Consider the following 23,741-nt stretch of genomic DNA (forward strand, 5'->3'; position numbering starts at 1 on the left):
GCCCGTGAAGCGGGGAAGGGGTGTTGGCCCCGGCCCGCCTGAGGGAAGGCGGTCCCTACGGTGCAGGGCGAGGGGGACCGCCTGTACCTGCCGGAGGTAGCCCGGGCTCCTGGGGCTGTCGCAGGTGGCGGGCCGGCCCGGCCCCGGGGGTCCGTCCTGCTCGGGCACAGACTCCCCATCAGTACCCGGAGTTGTCCCGGGAGTGTTTGTCACTACAGCCCTGAGTAGCATCTTCTCCGTCAGCCATGTGCCTAGCGTTTCTTGCCAAAGGATTCACAGCATATTTTAAATAGTTCTTTTCCCTCGATGTTAATTTTTTTTTTTTTCCTCCCAAAGAAACAAACCTGTAGGCTGCAAACTTATTTTCCCCTTCTGGGCTCAGGCCGTGCATGTGGCAGTTCTTGCTCCCCAGCAGGTTTTTAGACGGTTTCCCTGCAGTCCTGGCCACCGGGGGAAAAGCAGCCCGCTCTCTCCAAAAGCCTTCGCACCCTCCTCAGCAGAGTTACCCAGCGGAGCGGGGATGGGGTTGGCCTTGGTGCTAGTAGCCTTTAGTATGCCGGCCGAATTGCCACACAGGTAGAAGACAAACGGCATTAGGACAGAGCAAACAATGTCCTGAGGCTGCTGAAGCAGGCAAAAATTTGGTTTTGGTGTATGTGTTGCTCAGCTGCATCGTGCATTAGTTCCATTAGCAAGTGCAGAGCCCTTCGAAACCGATCTTGGGAAATGGTATGTCATTGATTTTTTACCAAGATAAAGTACTGAGATAGCTTTCATTGGTTAACATCTACATGCGTCTTCATCTCCTGCATTTCGTTATAAACAGCTTCAGGAATGTATTTTGCAGCTTTTTATATGACATCTCTTACTAACGATCTGCGATACACCTACCCTGTGGTGGGTGAGAGCAGAGGAGCCGTCGCCGACCCCTACCCGTTAGTGGTGGGTTGGATGTCGCCTCCCCACGGAAGGCAGCCGGGAGCAGGCAGCCGTTCCACACGTTCTGCGTGCCAAGCACAGCACTGCCTCGGCCCACAGCAAACCCCCAAAGACTGGGCCAAAGGAAGGGCTCATTCCGTGCTGGAGAAAACAACTGCGGCTCGTGAACATTGCACATACTCACAGATTTCCTCGCTTACCAAATTTTGAGGGGGATTTAATAATTTGATCATTTGAAACTAAATCTTCCTGAAGAACAAAATTAGATTAAAATTTTGAACCTTTGTACATGAGACACCAACAGTAGTAACCCAGTAATACCTGTGTTTCTACAATGTAAAAAAAAAAAAACCATTACAGAGTAGTTACGATTTCTCTTCATCTAAAAGGAATCTCACGATAGTTATCGTATGTCACATTGCAACAACTTGAAATGCCGTTTTGCCATCCTGTCTGTTGAAACCATTTGCATTCCTTTAAATACACATATTGGGAAATATCTGTGTACAAGCTTCAGAGCAAGATGTAAAACCATTCCAGAATGCCTTTGGTTGGGAAAAATCACAGATGAGAGGGCAGTGGCTGGGACGGTCCCAAGGCTCACTGCTGTGCAGGTAAGGAGCTGTGAGTCCCAAGGGGTCTGCCTGGCCTCTGTCCCTATGGGGGTCAGATCCTGCCCCCTCTGACAGCTGTGTCACAGCGCCCGCAAGCTGGCTTAGGAACAGCGTCTCAGGCAAAGTAGCATGCAAGAAATGCATAAAACCAACACTATCCATGCTTTCCTGACAGTGCACTCATTGTGCACAATTAATGCATCTGTCTCCTGCAGATTAATTCACAATTATGTTTTCTTCGTTACCTATGGGCCCAAGTAAAGGAAAAGCCCAATGCCACCTCCTCTAAACTGATCTTACCTGTTTGAGTGGTTAAGCTTTCGTTCCCAACAAAACCTTTCACTTCCAGGCTGGAATCAGTATGTAAAACCTTTTACTACACCTTCCAGAACTGTGGTCCTGATCTGTAAGGATGCAGTCAAAGAAGAAAGGTATGAACATATCTGAGGGCATTTCTTTTTGTTCATCTCATAGTCGGATGCTAAAACAGGTTGCCCAGAAAGGCTGTGGGAACTCCATCCTGGAGACACTGAAGACTTGGCTGGCCCTGGCCAAGCTCACCTATGTGGCTCCTGCTCTGCATTGGGGCTGACCAGAGGACCTCCAGAGGTCCCGTGCAACGTAAATTAGTCTCCCAGCTCTAAACCTTTCCTCGTACCAGAGCTGCTATCCTCCCTAGCTGAGACATGGCTTGGATGGAAGGAATGCGGACCAGCCAAGCAGAACACCAGCAACAAAATCCCCAGTAAAATTCTGCATGGGCACCACAGCTCGACTGCACTGACCTTTCTGATGCTATTTGGAGGTTACCTGTGCCACCAGCAAACGTATGCCTGAAGCAAAGGGCATGCATCTGAAGCCTGGAAGAGGGGATCTGCCCCATTAAAAACCACTGAAAAGATTCAAAACAGCTAGCAGATGAACTCTGGACATTTTCTGCAAGAAAAAGTTGCTGCAACCATTTCAAATTGAGCAAACAAAAGGAGTCTACACCTACCTTGACTGCCATCTTCACACCTGCATCTTTCTCACCTGTTCTACTGGGAAATCAGAATCCTCTTGTCCACCTGTGCCTTAGATCATCTGAATGAGTTCCCTAATGAATAACAACTTACTGCATTTAAAGTAACTGTATGTAACTTTTAGCAAGTTCCTCTTACTTAGGTGGCATTTTTGGAAATTTTTGTTACTTGGATATTTCCTTTCAGCAATTAAAACAATATTAGTAGAAAGTAGGTACTACCCAAAGTAAGGACCAAATCCTGTGAAGAACTGGAGTACTGACATTTGGTGTGCAGTACTGCCTTCTCCCATGAGTATTAGCTATGGAAACAAAAGAAAATTCAACACCATTGTGTTTTCTGTGCTGCTTCACACAGTACTTTCTTCATGTTCTGTATGGTTTTAAATGTTAGTTTAAGCATTTAGATTACTCCTCTATGCAATAGGCACACAGGAAATAGCTCAGTGAAAAGCTGCCAATAGTTGAGTCTATAAACACAGTTTGATCTGTATCTTAGAAAATTGTTTCCATTCCAAACTGTGGTTACAAAGCACTTTTTCTTGTTGGCAGCTGGATTTTTTTTAAATCCCTATGCATCCTGTATTTGCCCAACAGAGTTGGCATTGATCACACACACACACACACACAAAAAAAAACCCCCTGCAGATAAAATAACATTAAGGATCTGGCTGGAACTAACTTGAGCCAGTGGAGTAAGAGTCAAAGCTGAGCTTTTGTTTTCAGCTCAGCCTGTTTTGTTCAGGAGCTGCAAAGCACACAGTGCCGAATGTGAGTCCTTTTACTTGGCCTTCTACAAAAAGTAAAAGCTACTTCAAGAGGATGGGACTAGAGCTTGCGTTGACTTGAAGAGGCTTATTATTAGGAAACTGGCAAATATTTAGGACCGGTTAAACAGTGTGACTTTAAACAAATAGAAAGCAGTATTCTTCTGAAGGTACAAAGAGAAATATTTTTTTAAATTTTTTTCATTAACAGACTGAGATTTCGCCAATTACTTAATCTCTTCTGAGTTGATGACATGAGAATTGTAAATGACTGCACAAGCAAAAAAGTCAAACTTAAGTTGGAAAAAAAATGCATTGATGAGAAGGATATCCCTGGTGAAAGAAGCTGATACATAGGTGGCAATGTCTGGGCACTGATATAGCTGAATGATGAAATTACACAGATAAATAGTTCCTCATAAAAGACTGACAAATAACCTTTACAGCCTTGCTGACAGTATCAGAGGTCAGCTCTGCCTCTGCAGACACCATGAAGAAGCTGTGCTTTCCTAACTACAGACTTGCATTTCTGTACAAACTTAGGGACTGGTTTTGAACTGCTCTGGTCTGATTTTGGAAAATTCCATTCCTCATAGCATCTAAGACCTGCTCCTGTACCTGAAATAAAAGTTACATATTAATTTAGGACGTAACTGTGTAAAGATATCCTTTATTTTACTTCAGTGCAATTCATTCATATGAGTAAAACTAAAAGTGTCTGGAAACGTGAGTCTGCTTTTCATTGAAGCTTAGCAAATCCATATCTTTCTTCTCTAAAGACCTGTCGCAGACAGGAGGATAAAGTGACAACTATATGACTAAAGCGGAGCTGGTGACAGCTGGGAACTGGAAGCATCTGAATGCCCCAATAAAATCTATGAGCACTCTTTTTATTGAAAGCGTCTGCCTTCCTGACATCGAAATGGACTGAAATAAGAGTCCCATGAAACTTTATCAGGCAGCTAATAGCCGTGTGCATTATCTCCAGCCTGCCAAACAACTGATCTCTCTCTGATGCAGACACCACTATAGTCATCCATACCTTTGTAACCCCCAGGCCCTATTTTGAACTGGCCAGCTGAGGCACCCCAGAGGCCCAGAGGGTCCAAAATACAGCTGCCTATCTTCTTAGGAAGGCAAACCAATGGGAGAATAAAACATTTATATTCTAAACCTGAGGAGGTTGCTAGACAACAGGCTGGACAAAGCTGAAGGTGTTCATTACCAAAATGGCTCCACGCTCTGCTCCCTGGTCTCTGGAACCATTTGCAGTTGGGGTTGCGCTTTTTAAAAGCAAATTTTAGAGACTCCAAGAGCAGTCGAGTGTTTGGCTCAGACCACCGACCCCCTTTTAGAGCGCGTCCTTGCCAGAAACCTCCTTAGTCCAAAATGGCTTTAAGAGGCACCACTGTTGAGATCTTACACCCAGTGCACTACACCTGCATTGCTGTTGCTTGGCCATGTCCAGCCAAACTAGGTGCCTTCTCACAAGGAGGTAACGGACCTCTGAGAAGCCACTGCCACTATCAGTTCCTCTCTGACTTCTGTGGCACGGGCCACCTGGGCTCTGGCAACATGACTTGTAGCATCAGGATGGTGGCTACCCTGCCTGTAATGTGAAGCACTGAGCCCATTGCTCCCAGTTGGCATAGTCTACTTGTCCTGTTAAGCTGTAGTTAACATTAAACAGGAAAGGATTTTAAGAGCCATTTAAGGTTAACCTAGATACAAATGAGCAATGTGGCGGAAATACTTGTGTTCATAGCTATCAGCTAAGTGAAGCACCAGGAGCGTTCATGGCTCTGTCTTCTGCGCTTTGTTTAAACAGAAAAAAGACTGTAATTCATGCTCTTTTTAGTATCTTGCACTTATTTTTTTAAGTTGGTATTTGTCTTTTTAAAGAATGCAAGCTAACATCCCTATGAGCTTTTCAAAACATGTCATTGAACTTCAGGGCTGCCATTACCACCTCTGACTGCAATCTTACAGCATGCCAGTGCTACGGTAGGATGCCAGTCTCACTGAAGATATGCTAAAAATACCAAAGTGTTTTGGATACAAAGAAGCCAAAGCATTACCCATACAGTAAAAATAGTCGGTATCATGACCATCATCACCATTACCTTCTCCTAACATGGAGACAAAACCAGCAGGTTGGTGACACTCCACCTGGGTTGAAGTGAAAGGAAACACCAGCAAAGAGTGCAATATATTTGGGCAAAAGAAAAACAGATTCAAATTTATGCTCAAAACATTAGGAGATTCTCTATGAAGGAACTGAAATCACTAAATAAGCATGTCTCTGTCTATTTTGTCCTATCTCATTAGGCCAGGACCATATCTCTGCTCCTGCCATTTCTGCCCCGGAGAAGCAGAGCTCTCACCCACGTCTGCCTGCGCGACGCCTTTCTCCTCGGCCTCCTGCCTTCAGAAAGCCTCCGCCATCACTCAGTCTCTCACAATATTTGGCTATTAATCCAAATTTAGATTAAAGGTGACGTTTGTGAATTTCATCCCCTAACTAGCTAGAGCCGTAAGGTTTTGAGCTGTGTCCTGTCGCAGCCCGTGTTAGTATTTCATGGGAGTGCTGTACCGACGGACAGACCCTTGGAGCACTGCCAAGGGTCTGCCAGGCCACACAACGGAGCCCAGGAGATGTCGCAAGGTACATCTACCATAAATCCCATTATGCACAGGGTCCTAAAACCTGCTGCATATGCAAAATTTATTTATTAAAAAACCTGCAAAACTTAAGCACTGTAAGAAGAGTATCTTGAATGGCTTCCAATTACCTACTAACAGCCAACAAAATGCCAGAATGGGGGAGCACATTTAATGAACATGTTCTTAGGGGAATCCACTTTCATAAAGTTCCTTTCTTCCACTTCTACCATTAGAAATAGCAATTTTTTTTTTTAATCACCAGCCTCAAAACTCTGAGTTTCAAGGCAGAGCAAAGTATAGAGGATTTCTAAATGCTGTAAAAGGAGAGGCAGTGTTTAAAAAGAGAAGTGGAAAGGTCCTTACGTTGAAAGTCTAATCCTTTCTAAGTACTGTATGTAGTGTGCTGTGCTCAAAGTACTTAAGATAATCACAAGGATGCCTTAAAGATGTGTTCTTATAATCTTAAATTATAAGCAACAGATATTTCTGTAGGCAAATCTGCCAATGACTTTCACATGTTGAAAGGATCTAGTCTATTTTTCTCTTTTATGTAAGCTAAATAATTTTATTATTCAAACAACTTTATATGTGTGCATATATGATCATTTCATGATAGTCATCCTGTATGTTACAAAGCCAAAAAATGGGGGGAAAAAAGCTAGAGAAACCCTGCATATCACCTCAGGCTGCTGAGAGATCTGTGGAATGTCACATGTGAAATATTTTCTTCTCTCTGTTGTGTGTGCGTCAAACAGAGCAATCAGAGAAGTTAATGGTAAGAAACTATGACAATGAAATCTGTGCATGCATTAGCGTGCTCATACCCAGCTTGTCTGCAGAATCTGAACAACACTGCTTCAGTACAGTGGCTGAAAAATAGAAGAGCATTCTTGTTCAGCTACACAGGTGAACGCTGGAGGGTTTTTTCATCTCTTGGAGTGTACCTATCAAGCAGGACAGAATAAAACTGTGTTTCACTGGAGAAAAAAGCTTTCCTGCTTAGGCCAGCCGCTATGGAGCACATGTTTTGACCTGATGAGCTTTCTTGACTTGTAAAGAACAATGCAGCAAGGAGAAAACTAGTACTTGATCCTGCTGGCTCCAGCAGGGAAAGTCCCTCATTTGCAAACTTGCCTGGGTTGCTGCCTACCATCTGCTGACAGCATGCTCCCAACACTCACTCACCCCTGTGATAACAAGGAATGACAAAAGTGCAGCAGCCGATGGGAAGGTGGCACGGTCAAGCTTCTTTTAATTATAATGCCCATCATAACATTCAGTCACCCCTCGGAGACACAACAGAATCCAAGAAAATGGAGGGGGAAAAAACAGATTTATAATCTCATTTGTGCTCCCTTAATCACTCATCTCCTTGTTTGCTCATATTCCAACCAATCTCATTTTAAAGATCTCAAGTTATATGGTCCTACTATTATCCCAACAGTCTAATCAGTCACATGGTTAGGAAGCGTTTCCAAGTACTTAACCCAAATGTTAGTCAGCTAGTCTATCTAGTCGTGTCTCATGTGGTGTATTAGTGTAATGTTCTGCTAGTCTTCTGTGGCTGCTCAGAGTATGGCACACGGTCCTGGGTGGCATCTCTTCCTACCCGGCCTAACGTGCCGCACAGCTGGTAGCAGCCCAACAGGCAGAGGTGACACGAGGCGCCGGCACAGGGAACGTCAGCCGGTCCTGCATGGGCTCCTCTGCGTTTCCAGGAATATTACCTGGACAATAATATATATTTATTTAAATGCAATTTAATCTTTCGAATAATTGAAAATCAATTTACTTTTCACTTTGGAATATTTTCTGAGTGGGAGTGGAAAGTCCATGTATCTCAGCTGATTTCAAGTAGTCAGGAAAGGCTGCAAAGGCTTCTGTGCTTTCTCTAGTGGTCTCTCACAGTAAGGGCACTCATCAGGTGAGATCTGTTATTGAGAAGTGTGAGCTATTGAAAATATTCAAAATATTTACATTCTTTAGTGGATAGAAGCACTACTTTATCCTAATCTCTTCTCTAATTACTTGAGTTTCCAGCCATGCCACAGCATAATCTGTGTAACGTCCACAACAAAGACCCACAGCACTTTAATACAACAAATTTCAGACGGATATCACAATGGTGGGGATTCTGAAAGACCATGACTAGATTAAATCCATTTTTCAAAGTAGCTTTTTCCTTGTTTAACACCCCCAACCCTCCTTCTCATTGCTAAAATTTGTTCCCTAAATACCATATTCTTCTCTAGAATAAAAAGACTCAACAGTATGTAAAAAACAAGTATTTAAAGTTACATTTCTGCAGTTTTAACACTAGGCTGTAAGATATAAAATGACTGATCTTTTAAAATCTGGTTTTGGACGAGTTTAACTTTGTGTGTTTCCAAACACCGGTTTCTGCTCTGAAGCACCGTGCACAAGGTCATTTTCAGTGTTCTTCCACTTTTGTCTGGCAAATTCCCCTGTTGTGTATATAGAAAAGAAACACAGCTAAAACGGATATACTGAGTGTAAAAACAGAATTTGCATGGGAGGGACAAGGGCAGAGGGAAGTCTGAAACTAAAATTACTCCAACTGGCTTTTTCAAACTGTGTTTCCAAGGTGACAGAAACTCCTTTATTGCAAGGTTGCTCATTTATCTTGAGCAGTTGCCAGGATTTTGATCTAATTTTTAGTTCTGAAGAACTAAAATTATCCCCCTCCTTCTCAAAATAAAATGCAACCAACCAAACACAACAAAACAGATTTTAACCACGTAGTGGCTTCTATCTTTAAAACCAGCAACAAAGAAAAATCAGGTCAAATTGTAAAGCTGCCAGTTTTAGCATCCCTTTGGAAGATGTATCCTCAAATAGCACATTCTAATCACGCATATAGTTCATCAGGTATCACAGGCTAAATTATGCGCTAAGACGCCATTACAAGTTTGTAGCCTTTCCGAGGTGACTCAATGTTGTGCACTTATGTGACCGATAGGACCCTGGCTGGGCAACTAGTGGCAGGTCAAAGCCTGCAGGCTGTAAAAGGAAAACCTTGGGGGGGAGACACACACACAGAATGTGTTTCTTCAGATCTTCATACATGTTCACAGGGAAAAAAGAACCCCAAGCAAACACCAAAGACTGCCTCCTGCATTGCTCTATAAACAACCCCAAAACTGACAGTTCATTTCAGCAACACCACCGATGCAGTGAAGCTGATGCTTTGTTAACTACCATATCAAGTCTCAGAGCTTTGACACCTAGATATCATTAACACCTTGCCTTAGGATTCAACGCCCTCTTTTGCACAGCATGTTTTCCTTTGTTATAGACAAAAACTGTAATGTTCCTTTTTCTTCCCCAGTCCTGCCCCTTCCTTCTACCAACATCCTGCTCTCCTAGAAAACACTCAAAAAATTTGACTCAGTCGTCTTCCCCCTCTACTTTGCCTGCTTCTGAAACACAAATGAATTAATGCTCTAAGCCAGCATTTTTTTTCCTTTCTAAACAGCAAATGGGTTTAATGAAGACCTGTAGGTACTTAACCTGCTTTACCTGAACAACCCCAGAGAATGATGCCCCTCGTTTTACCTCCTCTCTTCCCCTCATCACTTCCTTACCCTCACTTACGCTGTCACCGCTGAGCTTACTGCAGGGTTTTGGGACAAGTGCCATGACACAGCTCCATACAAGATTCATTTCCTGAAGTGGGACTTTACCACCTCAAGACCTCACAGCCGCTGCCGTCCTCACACACCTCTTTCTTAGGCCTTGGAAGGGCTTTGCCCGTAACGCTCCCAGGGCCCTGAGCTTTGCCTCCCACAGGAGCAGAGCCCTCTCTAGATAGCTAAAATGTGTTTATCAGTCTTTGACAGTCACTTAAAACAGTTTTAACACTCAGCAACCTCTGAATGGACACAGGTTTAGCGATCATTTTGGCAGAAACCCGCATCTCCAGGATTCAACGTGCACAAGCAGGCAACGCGCACGGTTGGTCCCACTGACTGCCCCCACCTCCTCTGCCCACCCAGTGAAAACCAGCTTGTGACTCACAAAAGCATCCTGGGCTCCAGCAGCGTTTCTGGTTCCACACACCATTTGAGAAGGACAACAGTTGTTATGGATGGACATTGGGAAGGACCGCTTCCCAAGGAAGCGTTTCCTTTGCCATGGACAGGCATGAGCCCCGTTACTTCCCGTGCTCAGCGCCGCGGCTGCTGTTGCCTTAGAGATCAACACCAACTAAAGAAGAATCTGCTCTTCCCAGGTACAAGGGTCTCCTACAGAACTGGTTGATGCTCGGCTTTCACCATCAAGAAGTCCTCATGTTGTAGTCATTAGAGACTGCTGCCAGGCAAGAGAGCCAATATCAAAGTAAGCATCGATTTCTTGTGCAGAGGCAAAAGCAGCAGTGGCTGCAGCTGCCAGTACTGGAGTGCTGCTCGTGCTCTGTGGGGAGGCGAGACAGACTGCATGGCAAGCACAATGCAAACGCACAATCACTCTCTCCGACTGGCTCTCTCCTCAGATAACACAGAATCATAGAATCATTTGGGTTGGAAAAGACCTTCAAGATCATTGAGTCCAACCATCAACCATGCCCACTAAACTATGTCCCGAAATGTCTTGTCTACGTGCTTTTTGAATACCTCCAGGGATGGTGACTCAGCCCCTTCACTGGGCAGCCTGTTCCAATGCCTGACAACCCTTTCAGTAAAGAAATTTTTCCTAATATCCAACCTAAACCTCCCCTGGCGCAACTTGAGGCCATTTCCTCCATCCTATCTCCAGCCACCTGACAGAAGAGACATGTAAGACATCAGCTCTCCCTGCTTCTCTAATTCGGGGTACTCCCCAGAAGCCCAAAGTCAAACTACTTGCTCACTGTGCCAAGTCTTGCTAGCACTTAGCGTGCAATGTTTAGGAATCCCATCAGGAAATGCACCCAAAGCATCAAAGAAAAGGTGAATGATGTATTTTTATATGTCTGATTCAGTCAATTGTCTACTGCGAAGCATGCTGAATGTGGCCTCTGTGTTTCTGTCTGAAAAATACATCCATCTCCTCTGCTCGTCCATAGGAGATAGAGAGAGAGAGGCTCCAAAGGCTTTTAGCCCAGTCAGCAGGGGCGAGCCCCATCTTACTAACACAGCTACGACAATGCAAATCTATGCATCTCAGGCACTTTTAAGATGTCTGTTTATTGGCTTGTGCTCTCCACATCAGATTTGCATACAAAATGTATTTTTTAAATACGTTCACAAATGTTAACCTGAAGCAGAATTTTTCTTTGCCTGTCAGCAAAGAGCATCTGGAAATGATCAATCTCTCTCTCCACCTTTCCCAAATGTCCTCAGGGAGAAATTAATCTTTTAAGACAACTATATTGAAATGAAAAAAATGCTTTTGTAAGCTTGCTAAATTCAGATGCTAGTTAAGTTTCCCTGAGAATAAAGCATAGGGAAGGGAAAGGGATCCATTCTTTCTAGGAGTAAAAAAACCACAATCACTTTCCTTATTCTATTGCTAGGTGCACAACAAGGCTTCAGCCTCTATCAGGAATCAGAGGCTCAATGCTATGGCCCCTGGCAGTGTAAATTCACATATGTGATTAGCTTCATACACAACAGACTTTCCCTTGCCTATAGTGGGATTCATACACAGCTGAGCTTCATACACATACATAGATTCTTGCAGGAACGAATGCAGCATCTCTAAGGAGAAATGTTACCGGTCTGGGAACAACAGACAAGCAATGATCAGTGCTGCAATTTACTCCCGCTCTCATTCTCCACCACCCCTTGTACTTAATGTTAAGAACCAGTGAATCAATTAATAATAAATAAATAAATAAATAAAATCTAAGGTGAGGAAAAAGCTAAGTTTAGAAGGCAATACTGGCGTGCTATCAAGCGCACAAACCTTGAATACAGTTGTGTTTTTCCCAGCAAGGCGTATTTTGGGCATGAAGGTGTGTCCTGGAGACACTGGGGTTCTGCACGTGCAGTGCTCCTCGCACAGGCAGGGTGTGACTGCAGAAGTATTTCGGTTTGGATCAGGAGGCTGCTTTTGAAGTGACTCTCCCTATCAGCCCGGCAGACTCTGGTTTACAGCGTGCACCAGCTGGATTCCTTTCAGATGAAACTCCAGCCAGAAGGTGCACTCCAGAAGTGGATTTAACGCACTTGCACTGCTGCTGGGCGTTGAGCCTATGGGAGCAAAGCAGAGCTAGCCCACAGCACAGACTAGTTCCCATTACAGGCGCTCTCCTATTGGGCCAAATAACTTCCGAATGTAAATGCAGCCAGTGATAAAAGAGCATCCTTTAGAATGATATCAGAAATAGAATTGAAGGGGTTATATCACATATAGCTTCCTAACAACCCTATAGCATTAACCAGGAGAGTCAGTAAACTTGCTTATTCTTATAAAAACAGAAGAGCTACTTATTTAACAAACAAAAGCAATGTAATTGAGAAAAACAAACAAATGTTCAAGATGGAACTGACCTTCTGAAATGGATTATTTCCCAAGTACCAGGAGAGCCCATTTCCTAACCACTTTTATTTCTGGTTCTTAATGCTCAAGTGTGTATGCACAATCTGGGATATAAACACAGCTCTGATGGAAAATCCTGTAGAGTTTCCCAGGAATTAGTGCTGTTACTAAATGTGATCGTTTTTCAGGTTAATTTCTGCTGAATGCTATTAAAATCTATGGGACTTTTGCAGAATGAGAATGAAAAATGAAAAACAGGGTCTGCAAAATATTCCCAACAAAAAAAAATTGCTGCTTCATTTAAGCCTCTTCACACTACTTACAAAACTCTGAATTTCAGAGCAATCAGTAAAGACAACTGTGTAGCCCCCAGCATTACTGTTTGGCCGTAGACAAAGCAGGCATCAAGTGAAGTTTCCACCTACCATGAGGCATATTCAGCCCCTGGCAAAATTTGCCCTTTAAGCAAACCACATTAAGTCTTTCCACAGTGAACAAGACCATTAACTTTCAGCTTCGTATGTTGCCAAAATCCTGTGAAAAATTAAATGAGGTCTTTTAATTAAAAGCCTAAACACATACAGTGGGTCAGTTCCATCTCTAGGACCCCTATTTCTTCTCTCAAGTATAATGGTCATTTCTTTTCATTCCTTCTGAAGACTCTTGAGGAAAAAGTTCTTGTGAGGGCTAATTTAACTTCTGAATGAACTGCAGGGCCTGACTGTTAAATCCTGTCCGGAGTTACCCCAGTACAGTGGCAACACAATCCTCATCAGAAGCTTGCTCCAAGGAAACTTGGATGCAGTGCACTGGAGCAAGTTCTATGACCAGACAAACTGCCCTCAGAAATTATGTCTTTTGCTATAATTCTGTCATTTAGGTTAGGATTAGTTAATTTTTTTAAAATGACATAAAATGTTTTTTCCCTTGCTATGCCACAACCAAAGAACCAAGGCAAAATCTGAGATAAATCACATTTTATAACTCCAAATACATCACCCTGAGCCATTTACACCCGTGCTTACACAGGAGTCCTTGCTCTGTATGAACACAAAACTACGAACCAGAGAGCTGCCGAGAGGGTTATATGCTTCCCCAAAATGGAGAAGAAAGTTTAAAACTCTCGTTCAACTGCATGATTTTGCTGATTTCTACTGATTCATTAATGCACTAAGTTGCCAACACTGGAGGAAGGGCTGGCGGTGCTCATTGCATTGCTGTCTTCCCTTCGAGCATCATTTTAAACCTGAGAGGTCCGCCAGGAATGGCGTGGGTCTGGCTGGCCGGCCTGGGGCAGGCAATGGGCTGGGTCACCTTGGGGAAGGCACGTTCCAGCCTTATTTTTGTAACTTTCTATGAAATAAGCTTATGAGTCCATGGGAAATTAGATAAATGCAACTTTTCAAGGCGAATTCTTCCTTACTTTCTTATTTTGCAGAAATAAGGGTTTTTTTTGAGTGTTCTTCAATTTAAACCAACCATTATTCTTTCAATCACAAGATAATAAAACCCTTGTTCTTGGGTTTTTCTCTACTAAATTAGAAACTTTGAAACTCAATAATTAGTTTGTCTGAAATAAAAGTTTAGCGTGACATTTACCAATTCATTATTTTCATACTGGTTTTCACTGCTTTAATGCAAACAAACACACTGGACTAAAACTGTGTTTGCCAAATAATTTTTTTCATTGTGATCCATAAGTGTAAGAATTAGTTTTGAAAGAGAAAACATTATGGTAACTCTCCCCAGGCAGCATTCAAAAATTATGTGAAATTTACAGTGCAAAAGCTGTTCAAAAAGCCTCTGTGGTACTAAGAAAATCTAGAGTAAGATATCAAGGAAGCAATGAAAATAGATGTGTACTGCCGCAAGAGACACTTAATCAAGTATTAGAAAGAAAATTAGAAGAAAATTGGGGTCTATAGTTTAAAGTAGTACTGCAAATTCAGACAGGCATTATGGCAGCAGTTAACAAAAGCACCCTCTACTGGAGTCACACTGCTGAAAAGCCAGCCAATGTAGAATATAAGAGCTAAATTATTGCAGGGTTTCATTTGCCCAGTGGTCTGTTGGATGATTTTGCCGATGAAGCAGTGCAACTTTCTGCTAACTACGTGATGCTTTACTGGCTCAACAGCTGCCCCAAGAAGGCTGAGAAAGGGCAGGAAAATAGGGGACCTCCAGCAGCAGGGTGGGGACGACACACGCCTGGGATCCTCACAAGCTCAGACCAGAATTTATTTGCTGTTGGCTCTCAAGCACTCAAGGAGCCCTGAATTTAGATATACACAGTCTGTATCAGGTAAGTCTCCCCATTTCATCAGCACTGGAATCACTTAATGACATAGATTCTATTTATTTTCATATTGCCAGCTTGAGGTGTCAGTCATGCTTCTGTGGGGAAATAATGCAATGAATCTATTAATGTTATAATAATGTAATGATTCTCTGGCATATAACTCTGTGTTGTCTTATATAAGCCTATGCGTTGCTTTATATAGATACTTTGAAAAATTTAAGTTTGTAAGATGTAAGCAGTATTTCATTACTATGTCAAAGATCATGGCGTCACGGCTTATTTAAACTGTCAGAGAGATATAGCTTATTTACAACTATTCAAGAGGCATGCACAAAGGTTCCTGTGAGAACAAGTCACTAATGGTAAGCAAAACCTTAGATCTTGTATAAAAATCAGTATTCCTAACTATTAAGACAGTATGTTTTCAAACAAGCCTTTGCCATTGCCAACCTTATAACTACATTAAATAACACAACTCTCTGAAACATTTCACACAATATATAAGCTCTTAGTTTCACAAAATACAATTTTATCAGTCCTAAGGAAGGGATTTGTGCCTTTCTTAAGCATCTTCTAATTACAACAGAAAGTGACACTTTTTCTAGACCAGAAGCCTAACAGAGAAACATTTTTTGTAAAACCCTTCTTTAGGTCTTTATTAAGTAGTTGCGATCCTTCCTACAAAAGTGCAATTAGTCTCTCACATTACCTGGTCTGGTTCCTCAAGGCATCCCTTACCACCCTGTGTCAGAGAAGTTATTTGTTTAACAAAACTGGACCACATTCTGCTTCCCAACAGAAAGGTTCCCCAGTTACTTTGCTGGGAGCCTGCTGCTGGATGAAGGGCAGGGGGGGAGATGGGGGATGTCGTTTGGGTTGGTTTGAGGAGAGTGTGCTAATCCTCTCCTGGTAAGTCCTGTGGTTTAGGTTTAACTCCCCATTACACTTTGCTGGAGTTACCCTCTATTAATCCTGTATTTGTTTTCATATCAGTCCATCTACAGCAAGAAACACGGTGGGAAAAGTTAAGCAAAGGGATGGGAAATCAATGTTTGCTCCAAAAAGTTCACCTTGTTAGAAGACAGCAAAACACTGAGTCCTTGCTTTGCTGTTCACAGTTACAGCAAAGCAGAGATGCGATTTATCTTTTGAAGCTACCAAGACGAAAGCATTCTAAAGATGAAGAGCACTTAATCTTCTAAATGAAGAGCACTGATAAAATTATTTGATAAGGACCAAAAAATGCTTATCTCCATTCGTTGAATTCATTGCATTCTTCTGTCAATCCAGCTCCACAGGTCCTGGCTTCCCTGAAAATTCCTGCTTTTTTCAGAAGTGCCCTGAAGAAAATAGTTCAAAGGAACCAGCAGCACAAACCCATTCCAATCTCTGGTGCAACTCTGCCTTCCAGGTCCAACTGATCTTTGCACATTTCTATCCGAGACACAAATTCTGTGGGCTCCTCTGAAGGCAATGTTGCTCCCTCCAGTCTGTGACACTCCATACGTGAAGAACTAGCTCGCTGCAATCTCTGTCCCTTTGTTAATTCCCACTATTTCTTGGTTCCTAACTATATGACTTACAAACTTATAGAAAGCAGTCCACTGCTACCAACACGTTTGTCTCCAAAACAGAACCATTCCCCGAGACTCCCACGTCCCATGGGAAGCCTCCTGTGCAATGAAAACACTGTATTTCTTTCAGCAATTTTCTGTATTTTGCCAACGTTTTACTCTACAGAAATCCTGCTTTTGTTTCAGTCTTGCCACTCTGAGACAGTTGCAGACTGCCCAGCTAATCGCCACCTCTTGTTGCATCATTCTTTAAACTTCACCTTAGTCAATGCATCCAGAAAACACCTTTGGCAGTAATGGAATCAGATTTCTTAGCAAGGTGCCTCCATTTGCTCAAGGGTTTTCTAAACACATCCCATGCTAGTCGTCTTTTTGAGCAGTTTTTTCCTCTGTAGGGTTTGCCCTCCTGTAAATTAGAGAGAGAGGAGTCGGCGACTCCTCCTGAGCACGCCTGGGCAGCCATTTCCACTCTGTTGCTGCTTGAGCAACTAGCCTGTCAACAAGCTCACCTCTGTAGGGCACAACCATGCTTCTACCCAGGCCTGATGCTGCTGGGATTTTTCCAGCTATTTGGAAACCAGCCTTTCAGATTTTTCCAGTCTAACGAGTAACTGTGGGTGTTCTTAAACATTTTCTCTCAGATGCTGCACAGCTGTAGCCATTGCCAGGGGTCCCTTTCAACTGGTACAGCCATTTATCCTTGAAGAATGCACACTTCAGCTGTAATCAGCTTCCACGCTTTTAAGACAGTCCTGCATTTTTCTCACATCAAACCCACACCCAAAGCAAAACCACAAACATCTGTGACCAGTAGTCAAAAGGGTTTGGAAAAAAATCAGCAAGCTAAGACAGAAACAGACACAAGAGCCTTTCAAGCCTGAAAAGAAAACCCAAATTGTATCCTGCTGGTGACTGAAAGCATTACATCTTTTCATCCAAATTCTGCTATGATTTTGCAAGATTAGCAAGCTGGCAAATGAGCTTCCCGTCACCAGAGTCAGCCAGCGCCGCACAGCTTGTTTCTCTCTGTTGACATAAAAATCCTCCTTCTGCCCTGATACCAGGTTCACGATAAATTACTCTTTGTGGAACACACTGCATTTCCCTGGATTCACTGTCAGATTGGCAGCCTTAAGCTTATCACATACCATTTGTAAATGAATCAGTTCTTCAATAGCATTAGTATGCATCAAGCTGTTGCATAGGAACAGCAGACTAAGGGAGGGATGCCTTGCAACAACCTCTCCATTAGCATTTCTGGGAGGCAGCGCTGCCTACGGTGAAAGCCATTATCCTCAACAGCTGTACTTCTACACTGATGTGAATTCTTCTTTTCGAAATCATCCTGCCTTTCTTGGAAATCCAAGTAATGTAGCTGCTATTGTGCCAGCATCTGGAGGCAACACAGTGCGTTCACTGCAAATTGCCTTCCAGACACCATTTCTCTAATCTTGACAAATTTTTAAGAGAACTCTCTCAAATCAAACTTGTATGCATTTTTACTGCCTTTTTTTCCCTGTTACACATAATGATTGTCATCACAGTTGATTCATCATAAAAACAGTGCAAGGATGAGTTAATAGAGGGCTAATTTTCAGAGCCAATCTTCCTCATTTGTCAGTGGGGGTGTATGTTCACTGTCACCATCTCCTCTTGAAAGACAATCCAGGATAAACTGTTCTCTAGTTACAGATTTTTTTTGAACATCTGAGCTATCAGTTTAAGTTTAGTTAGGTGTTCACTCACACATTTCACAGATCCTGATGCACAGAGTAGCCAATTTTTCATTATTGGCTGCCCAAACCTGAAGAAAACCTAGAAGTGTTTCTTGTTCCATCAAGCTTTGTCCTTCAGCTTCTTGAGAGTCTTTCCCTCTTCCACTTTCAAAACAAATGAGAAAATCTTATTGCTCATTTCTTCACATTTACCCGATCTGCTTCCTTTAAGCGCCGCATCATTATCAATTCTTCTTGGTTTGTACCTCTGTGTCACTGCCCCTAATCATGCAAAAAGGGGATGGAGAAGACTTATATCCCCTTTTGGAGACTGTTGGATGCACTCCTACAATGGCAAGGCTTACTGTGACCGCGTCTTTCCAAGTAATGCTCTCTCTAGTGACTTACTGAGGAACTTGAACAACGGCTGGTAATTTTACAGCTTCATAGCTATGAATGCCATCGATGCATTATCACTAATCCTGATCTAGAAGCCCACCTCCAGATGAGCATTTATAATTTAGCCTATCGCCCATTTTTCTTAGAAGTTTTTTATGGTAACTGAATAAGACCTTACAGATACTTGACAAAATCAGTGGGCTTTCTCTCCTTTTCTTCCTCTCCTGGCTAGTAGCTACATTCCATCTAGCTCAGTCTAGCTGTTTCGAAAAAGCCTCTGCACCAGCTAATAGATACCTGCGTTTTTTTTTTCCCCGCAGAAGCAAGTACTGCTTAGCAAGTACCATCCTATCAAAGTCAATCACTGGGAAACATTTTGTGCCTTTCCAGCTATTTTCTCACCACAGTTAGGACTCTAGCATTTTTTTCCCACTACGACGAGTTCTGTAGTTGTTTGCATTACAAGTCACTTTCTTCTATGCCATCTCATTTACTTACAATAAAATGCATATGCTGTTATCTCTGAAATCAGAAAATTCAGTCCCCTCCCTGCTTTGGGCTTTTTTGTATACCCTGTAGGTCAAGAACTCTTCTGAGTTGCTTCAGAAGCTGCAGCACTAGCACTTCTCTCATCACCTTCTCCTGAAGATGATGCACTGAAGCATCTCTACCAAAAAAACTTCCAGCAGCAGAACCAGTCCACCCAGGTAGAGCCTGTTTGAAGCTGAGTTCACAGCCTTGTTTCAGATGTCTTACTTAAGAAAAAGAAGCATAGTTGCTTGTGCCATTTCTCTTGAATGGGGCAGCTGCCATGGTCACTGCTTACAACGAAGATTTCCTCAACCTGTAAATAATACAATTAATCATTCTTCTCCCAGATTAGCCACGCTAGTTTTCTCCTTGGAAACTGAGTATCAGATGGTGTTAACTTCAAGACAACTGGACACCTCGTATATCATATGATCTGAAAACAAAAGGAGTGATTAGCATGGTAACTTCCTGAGCTGCCCCCCTGAATAGCAGAGCAAACAATACAAGGACAAAAGCCTCCTTGGTCACAGCAGTCATGGGAAGGCATCCCATTTCCAGAGCTGGTGACATTAACCTTCAGCTGTAACGCTCTTCAAGGAGCACTTCAGTAGCAAACAGAACTATTGTAAGACTTGAGAATTAGGCAGTCCATTGAACGGTGTACTTCATGTCAAATCCTCCAAATTTCAAGAAATGGTACCATTCTTCCCACATAACCCTGGAATAAATTCTGTACATATAAGATAGCAGAGGCACATTTCTCAAAAATTCTCTGTCTTGCTAGACATACTATGATCTGCAACTCACTGCCTGGACACAAACCAAACCTTTGGGAAACTGACTGAACATCTGATTGTCATATCCGAACAGGTGCTTGCTGCTATTCCCTGCCCTCAGCTCTCCATGCCAGCTAAACACATTCCTGTTAAAAGAGGAGCATAAGCAGCACTTTTTTCTACCACATTCTCTGAAGATTAGCACCTTCAACCTAGCTACATTAAGACAGCAGATACAGAAAACAAACAGATTACAGTGAGCCTTTTCATTCAGAGACTTCCCGTTCAGCACTTCAAGAAAAACATCCTTCATTTCTTTGTAAGCGAAGCTCAAAGAAACCATCTGATGTCAGACGACCAGGACCTAGAGACCAGCCACCCGAGTAGCCTGTGCCAATCCACATCCTGAAGTGGACGATGTAAGGCTGCGTTACCTGCATGGAGACAGCTATTCCTGCAAGAGAACCAGTCTGCATTAGATGACAATTTTCAGTGGGAGTTTCACATGCTATTACTAGAATGAGGGAGAATTTACGTTAGCATTCTAGACAAAGCGAAGTACAGGCATTTATAGTCTGGCAGCTCAACAAAACGCAGATACCCACAATTCCTGAATTGTCATGCTACACTGGCTGCCCACCTAGTAAAAGCTCCATTTCAGCAAGCAGTTGTATTTGACTGCGGCGAAAGGGTCTTTATCCCAGCTGGAACTTAGCAGGGTTATCATTAAGGGCACGGGAGGCTTCCCCTTGCAACCTGGAGGCCAGCTCTGCTCTGCTCCCTGCTAGCCTAGTCCCTGCTCTAGCCCGGCCATCGCAACCTGAGATGGAGTATTTTGAGAAACCGTACACAGATCTGGCACTTCACTGGCTTTGCCGACAATAGCGTCCCCCATCTTGGAGCTTGCTATGACAGTGTCAGATATTTGGGTTTGTGCTAGGAGAGCTGGGGCATGGGGAACCCTCAGCTGTGTACAAGTATCATTTTTTGAATCGTTTCCAGACTTGCAGCACAGAAGGGGTGGAATATATCACAGATTTAGACCAACAACCTGTGAAATCGGCAAGGAACGGCTGTGGAGTCTGCAGATAGAGAAGGATCCACAGAAAGCACTATCACACTGCCAAGGCTAGAACTGCATAACTTGTTGCTAACTTCATATACTCATTAAAAATGAAGACATTTTTCTATATAGTGAGGTTCAAAAGATTTAAAAAAAAAATGCCTTTTAAAAATATTAACATCATATTAGCACATACCATACAGAACCTGTTCTGCAAAATTAAAGCTAGTCCAAGACAGAAGGAAAATAAAAATTATGAATGTTTACATTAATAGTTTAATTACATAAACTTCTATTAGTAGGCCTAATCTCACTGCAGATTTCCTAAGGCACAGGAGCTTTATCTGAAAATAAACCCAGAGTAACCCTCCCTCCAACCCAGTTTTGCTGGTACTTTTTCCATATACAGACCTCAAAATCCATGCAGCAGCGTATCACAAATGCAACATACACTGACTAGCACTTTGAGAAGATTACCAACTGTTTGTGCTGAAATAAAGACAATTTGGCAGTAAAGACTACCACAGCTTTATCATAATTTTTTTTTTTCCCACAAAAATGTCTAGATTCTGTTTTCAATTTTAGGAAGAATAAGTTAAATGCTTTCATTTTTCCTGCATCAGTTAGTCTCATGTTTCACTGATGCAGATCACATAACTTCAAAACTAATTATCAAATATTAAACTCTATTATTAGGTCCATGTTTTTTCAGTTTTCAGTTGTATATTTATTACAAAGAAAACCCTGAGGAATCTGTTGTGTCATAAGAAATACATCACTGAAATGCATACAGTACAGAATTCATCCCTCCTATTCACCAAGCATGCAACGCAATATTTATACCGCAGATGTTTTCGAATGTAGTTTTATTCCAGTGACCTATCTGCAGTCTTTACATACATTTCAAAACAACATTATGCAAACATATCACAGGACAGTACTTAGAGAATCTTTAGTATATACTCCTTTATAAAAGGTTTTGACACAATGGAAAAGTCAGTCCAGAAAAGCTCACGTTACCAGGTTTCTTGATAAACAAAATACCATGAAGTCCTGTAACCTGCATGAGCACAAGTATCCATCACAATGGATCCCTCTTCTAAACACCTCTTTTAAATAAACAGGTTTAAATTTTGTTCAGTAGACGAGTTTCTATCACGACACTGTCCATTTAATTTTGTGCTTTCCAAAAGGCAAGCATACCACAGAAATAAAATTCCCTACCCGATAGGCGAGAGAAATTCAGTAAACCTGTATTTGTTTCCCATGGCAGCAGAGGAATCCAAGTTCATTGAAATTCTCATTATGGTTAAATCCAGCATGCCCTGCTTATAACTTCTTCTTCTTTGTCTGCTCCCCAGAGTCTAGTTTACGTTTCTTAGCGGAAGCTGGTTCATCATCTTTTTCACCATCTTTAAATAAAGGACAGAGTTAATCAAAGTCAGCAAAGCCAGTATCTTTGTCTTAAACACCATCCTCAGAAAAACTGACTTAACCACATCTGAGATGCCTGGAAAAAAGACAGTAGTATTAACTGACAACACCCTCATTTTTGGAATGTGGGCAACACGTGCACAGAATAGGAATGATTACTTGTTATTACTACCACAGACCATTGAGGATAACTAAGAAGAGGCCTTGTTAGGCTACTGTACAGTACCTGTTTTTAAAAAAATATTATTTGAATAGATAAGACAAAAAGCTAGAAAATGACATTTTAGAAGCAGGAAGTAATGTCAAGGTCAATTAACAGTTTATCTTCTTAGTCTTTGGATGAAGGCTGACTAAGAGAAATGTGTAGCAGGAAAAAAAAGTATACAGAACAAATGGAGCAAGATAGAGACAGAAAAACTGCCACTGGGGAAGGAACAGCCAGAACAAAAAAAAAGGAGCAAAACAGCAAGAGAACTTTCCATTTGAAAAGGTTGTTGATAACTTTACTGGTGAACCAAAACTGTGCTCTGAAAGCCCAGAATTTCTTCTTCTGGTTTTGTTCTCTTGGCTGTTACTGGCTATTCTCTTTCTGCAGCAGTTTTTCCAAAAGAATAATTTCTCCCTCCTGTCAAATATTTCTTTACTTCCCAGCTTACCATTACAGCTTGCGCCATAATTAAAAGTGGAGAGGACGGTAAATCATTTTCCTCAGTAATCTGCCACATGGACATTTTATTTAATTCCCCTCCCGGCCCCCAGGTTTCGCAAACACGGTAGAAATAATCTGACCTACGTCTACGCCTAGGGTCAAGGCAGCAGCTCTCATACCGCTTTCTGCTTTAACAGTACCTCGACCGAACGCGTTAGCTTGGCACAGCTACAGTTCTAGAGGCTCTTTAATCGCTCCCCGCTCCCGCTAAGGGCGCAGAGAGATTGCTGGAGGGTCTCGATGACCGCAGGAAAACCAGAGCAGACGCAGGGCAGCCTAACCGTCCCCGCGGCCAACTACTGCCTGCCCTCCAGCAGCAGCGGCCGCCGCAGCGGGCGTGGAAGAGGCCAGCTGAACTCCCTCGAGCTGTGGGCAGGGAGCTCGCCACTCTCAGAACGCACCCACCCGGTTCGCCTCCCCGCCACGCGGATCTGAAACCCGCACGCCTGCCGTGGGCCAGGCCCTCACCCGATTCGAGGGGGTCCTGCTCCTCAGCCGGCAGAAACCTGGCCCTGCCGGCCTGCCGGGGCGCGTCGTCGCCGTTGTCCTCGTAGATGTTGGACCACTTTATGGCCATGTCGAGGGCAGGGGGCGGCGGGGGCTTCCTCTCGGGCGGGCTGTAGGTCTCCGGCGGGGGCACGGCGTTGTTCTTCCACGCCTTGAACTCCCTGGGGGGCTGCAGGAGAGAGCAGGGCACCCGTCACGCCGGGCCTCGGCGCTCAGGGCGGCGGCCAGGCCCGGCCCGGCCCGGCC

General features: G+C 43.0%; 1 protein-coding gene across 1 annotated transcript; it reads right to left on the bottom strand.

Moving 5' to 3' along the window:
* Positions 1–21,658: 21,658 nt before the first annotated feature.
* LOC104841227 (chromosome unknown open reading frame, human C1orf52) lies at positions 21,659–23,673 on the bottom strand (the record flags this gene model as incomplete). Its single annotated transcript, XM_010582745.1, has 2 exons — positions 21,659–22,257; positions 23,457–23,673. Coding segments are annotated over 2 exons (300 nt in total), but the record flags the coding sequence as incomplete, so codon positions are not given.
* Positions 23,674–23,741: the final 68 nt, after the last annotated feature.

The sequence above is a fragment of the Haliaeetus leucocephalus genome, unplaced genomic scaffold (assembly GCF_000737465.1).
Source record: "Haliaeetus leucocephalus isolate CR32 unplaced genomic scaffold, Haliaeetus_leucocephalus-4.0 Scaffold848, whole genome shotgun sequence".
Taxonomy (NCBI): Eukaryota; Metazoa; Chordata; class Aves; order Accipitriformes; family Accipitridae; genus Haliaeetus; species Haliaeetus leucocephalus.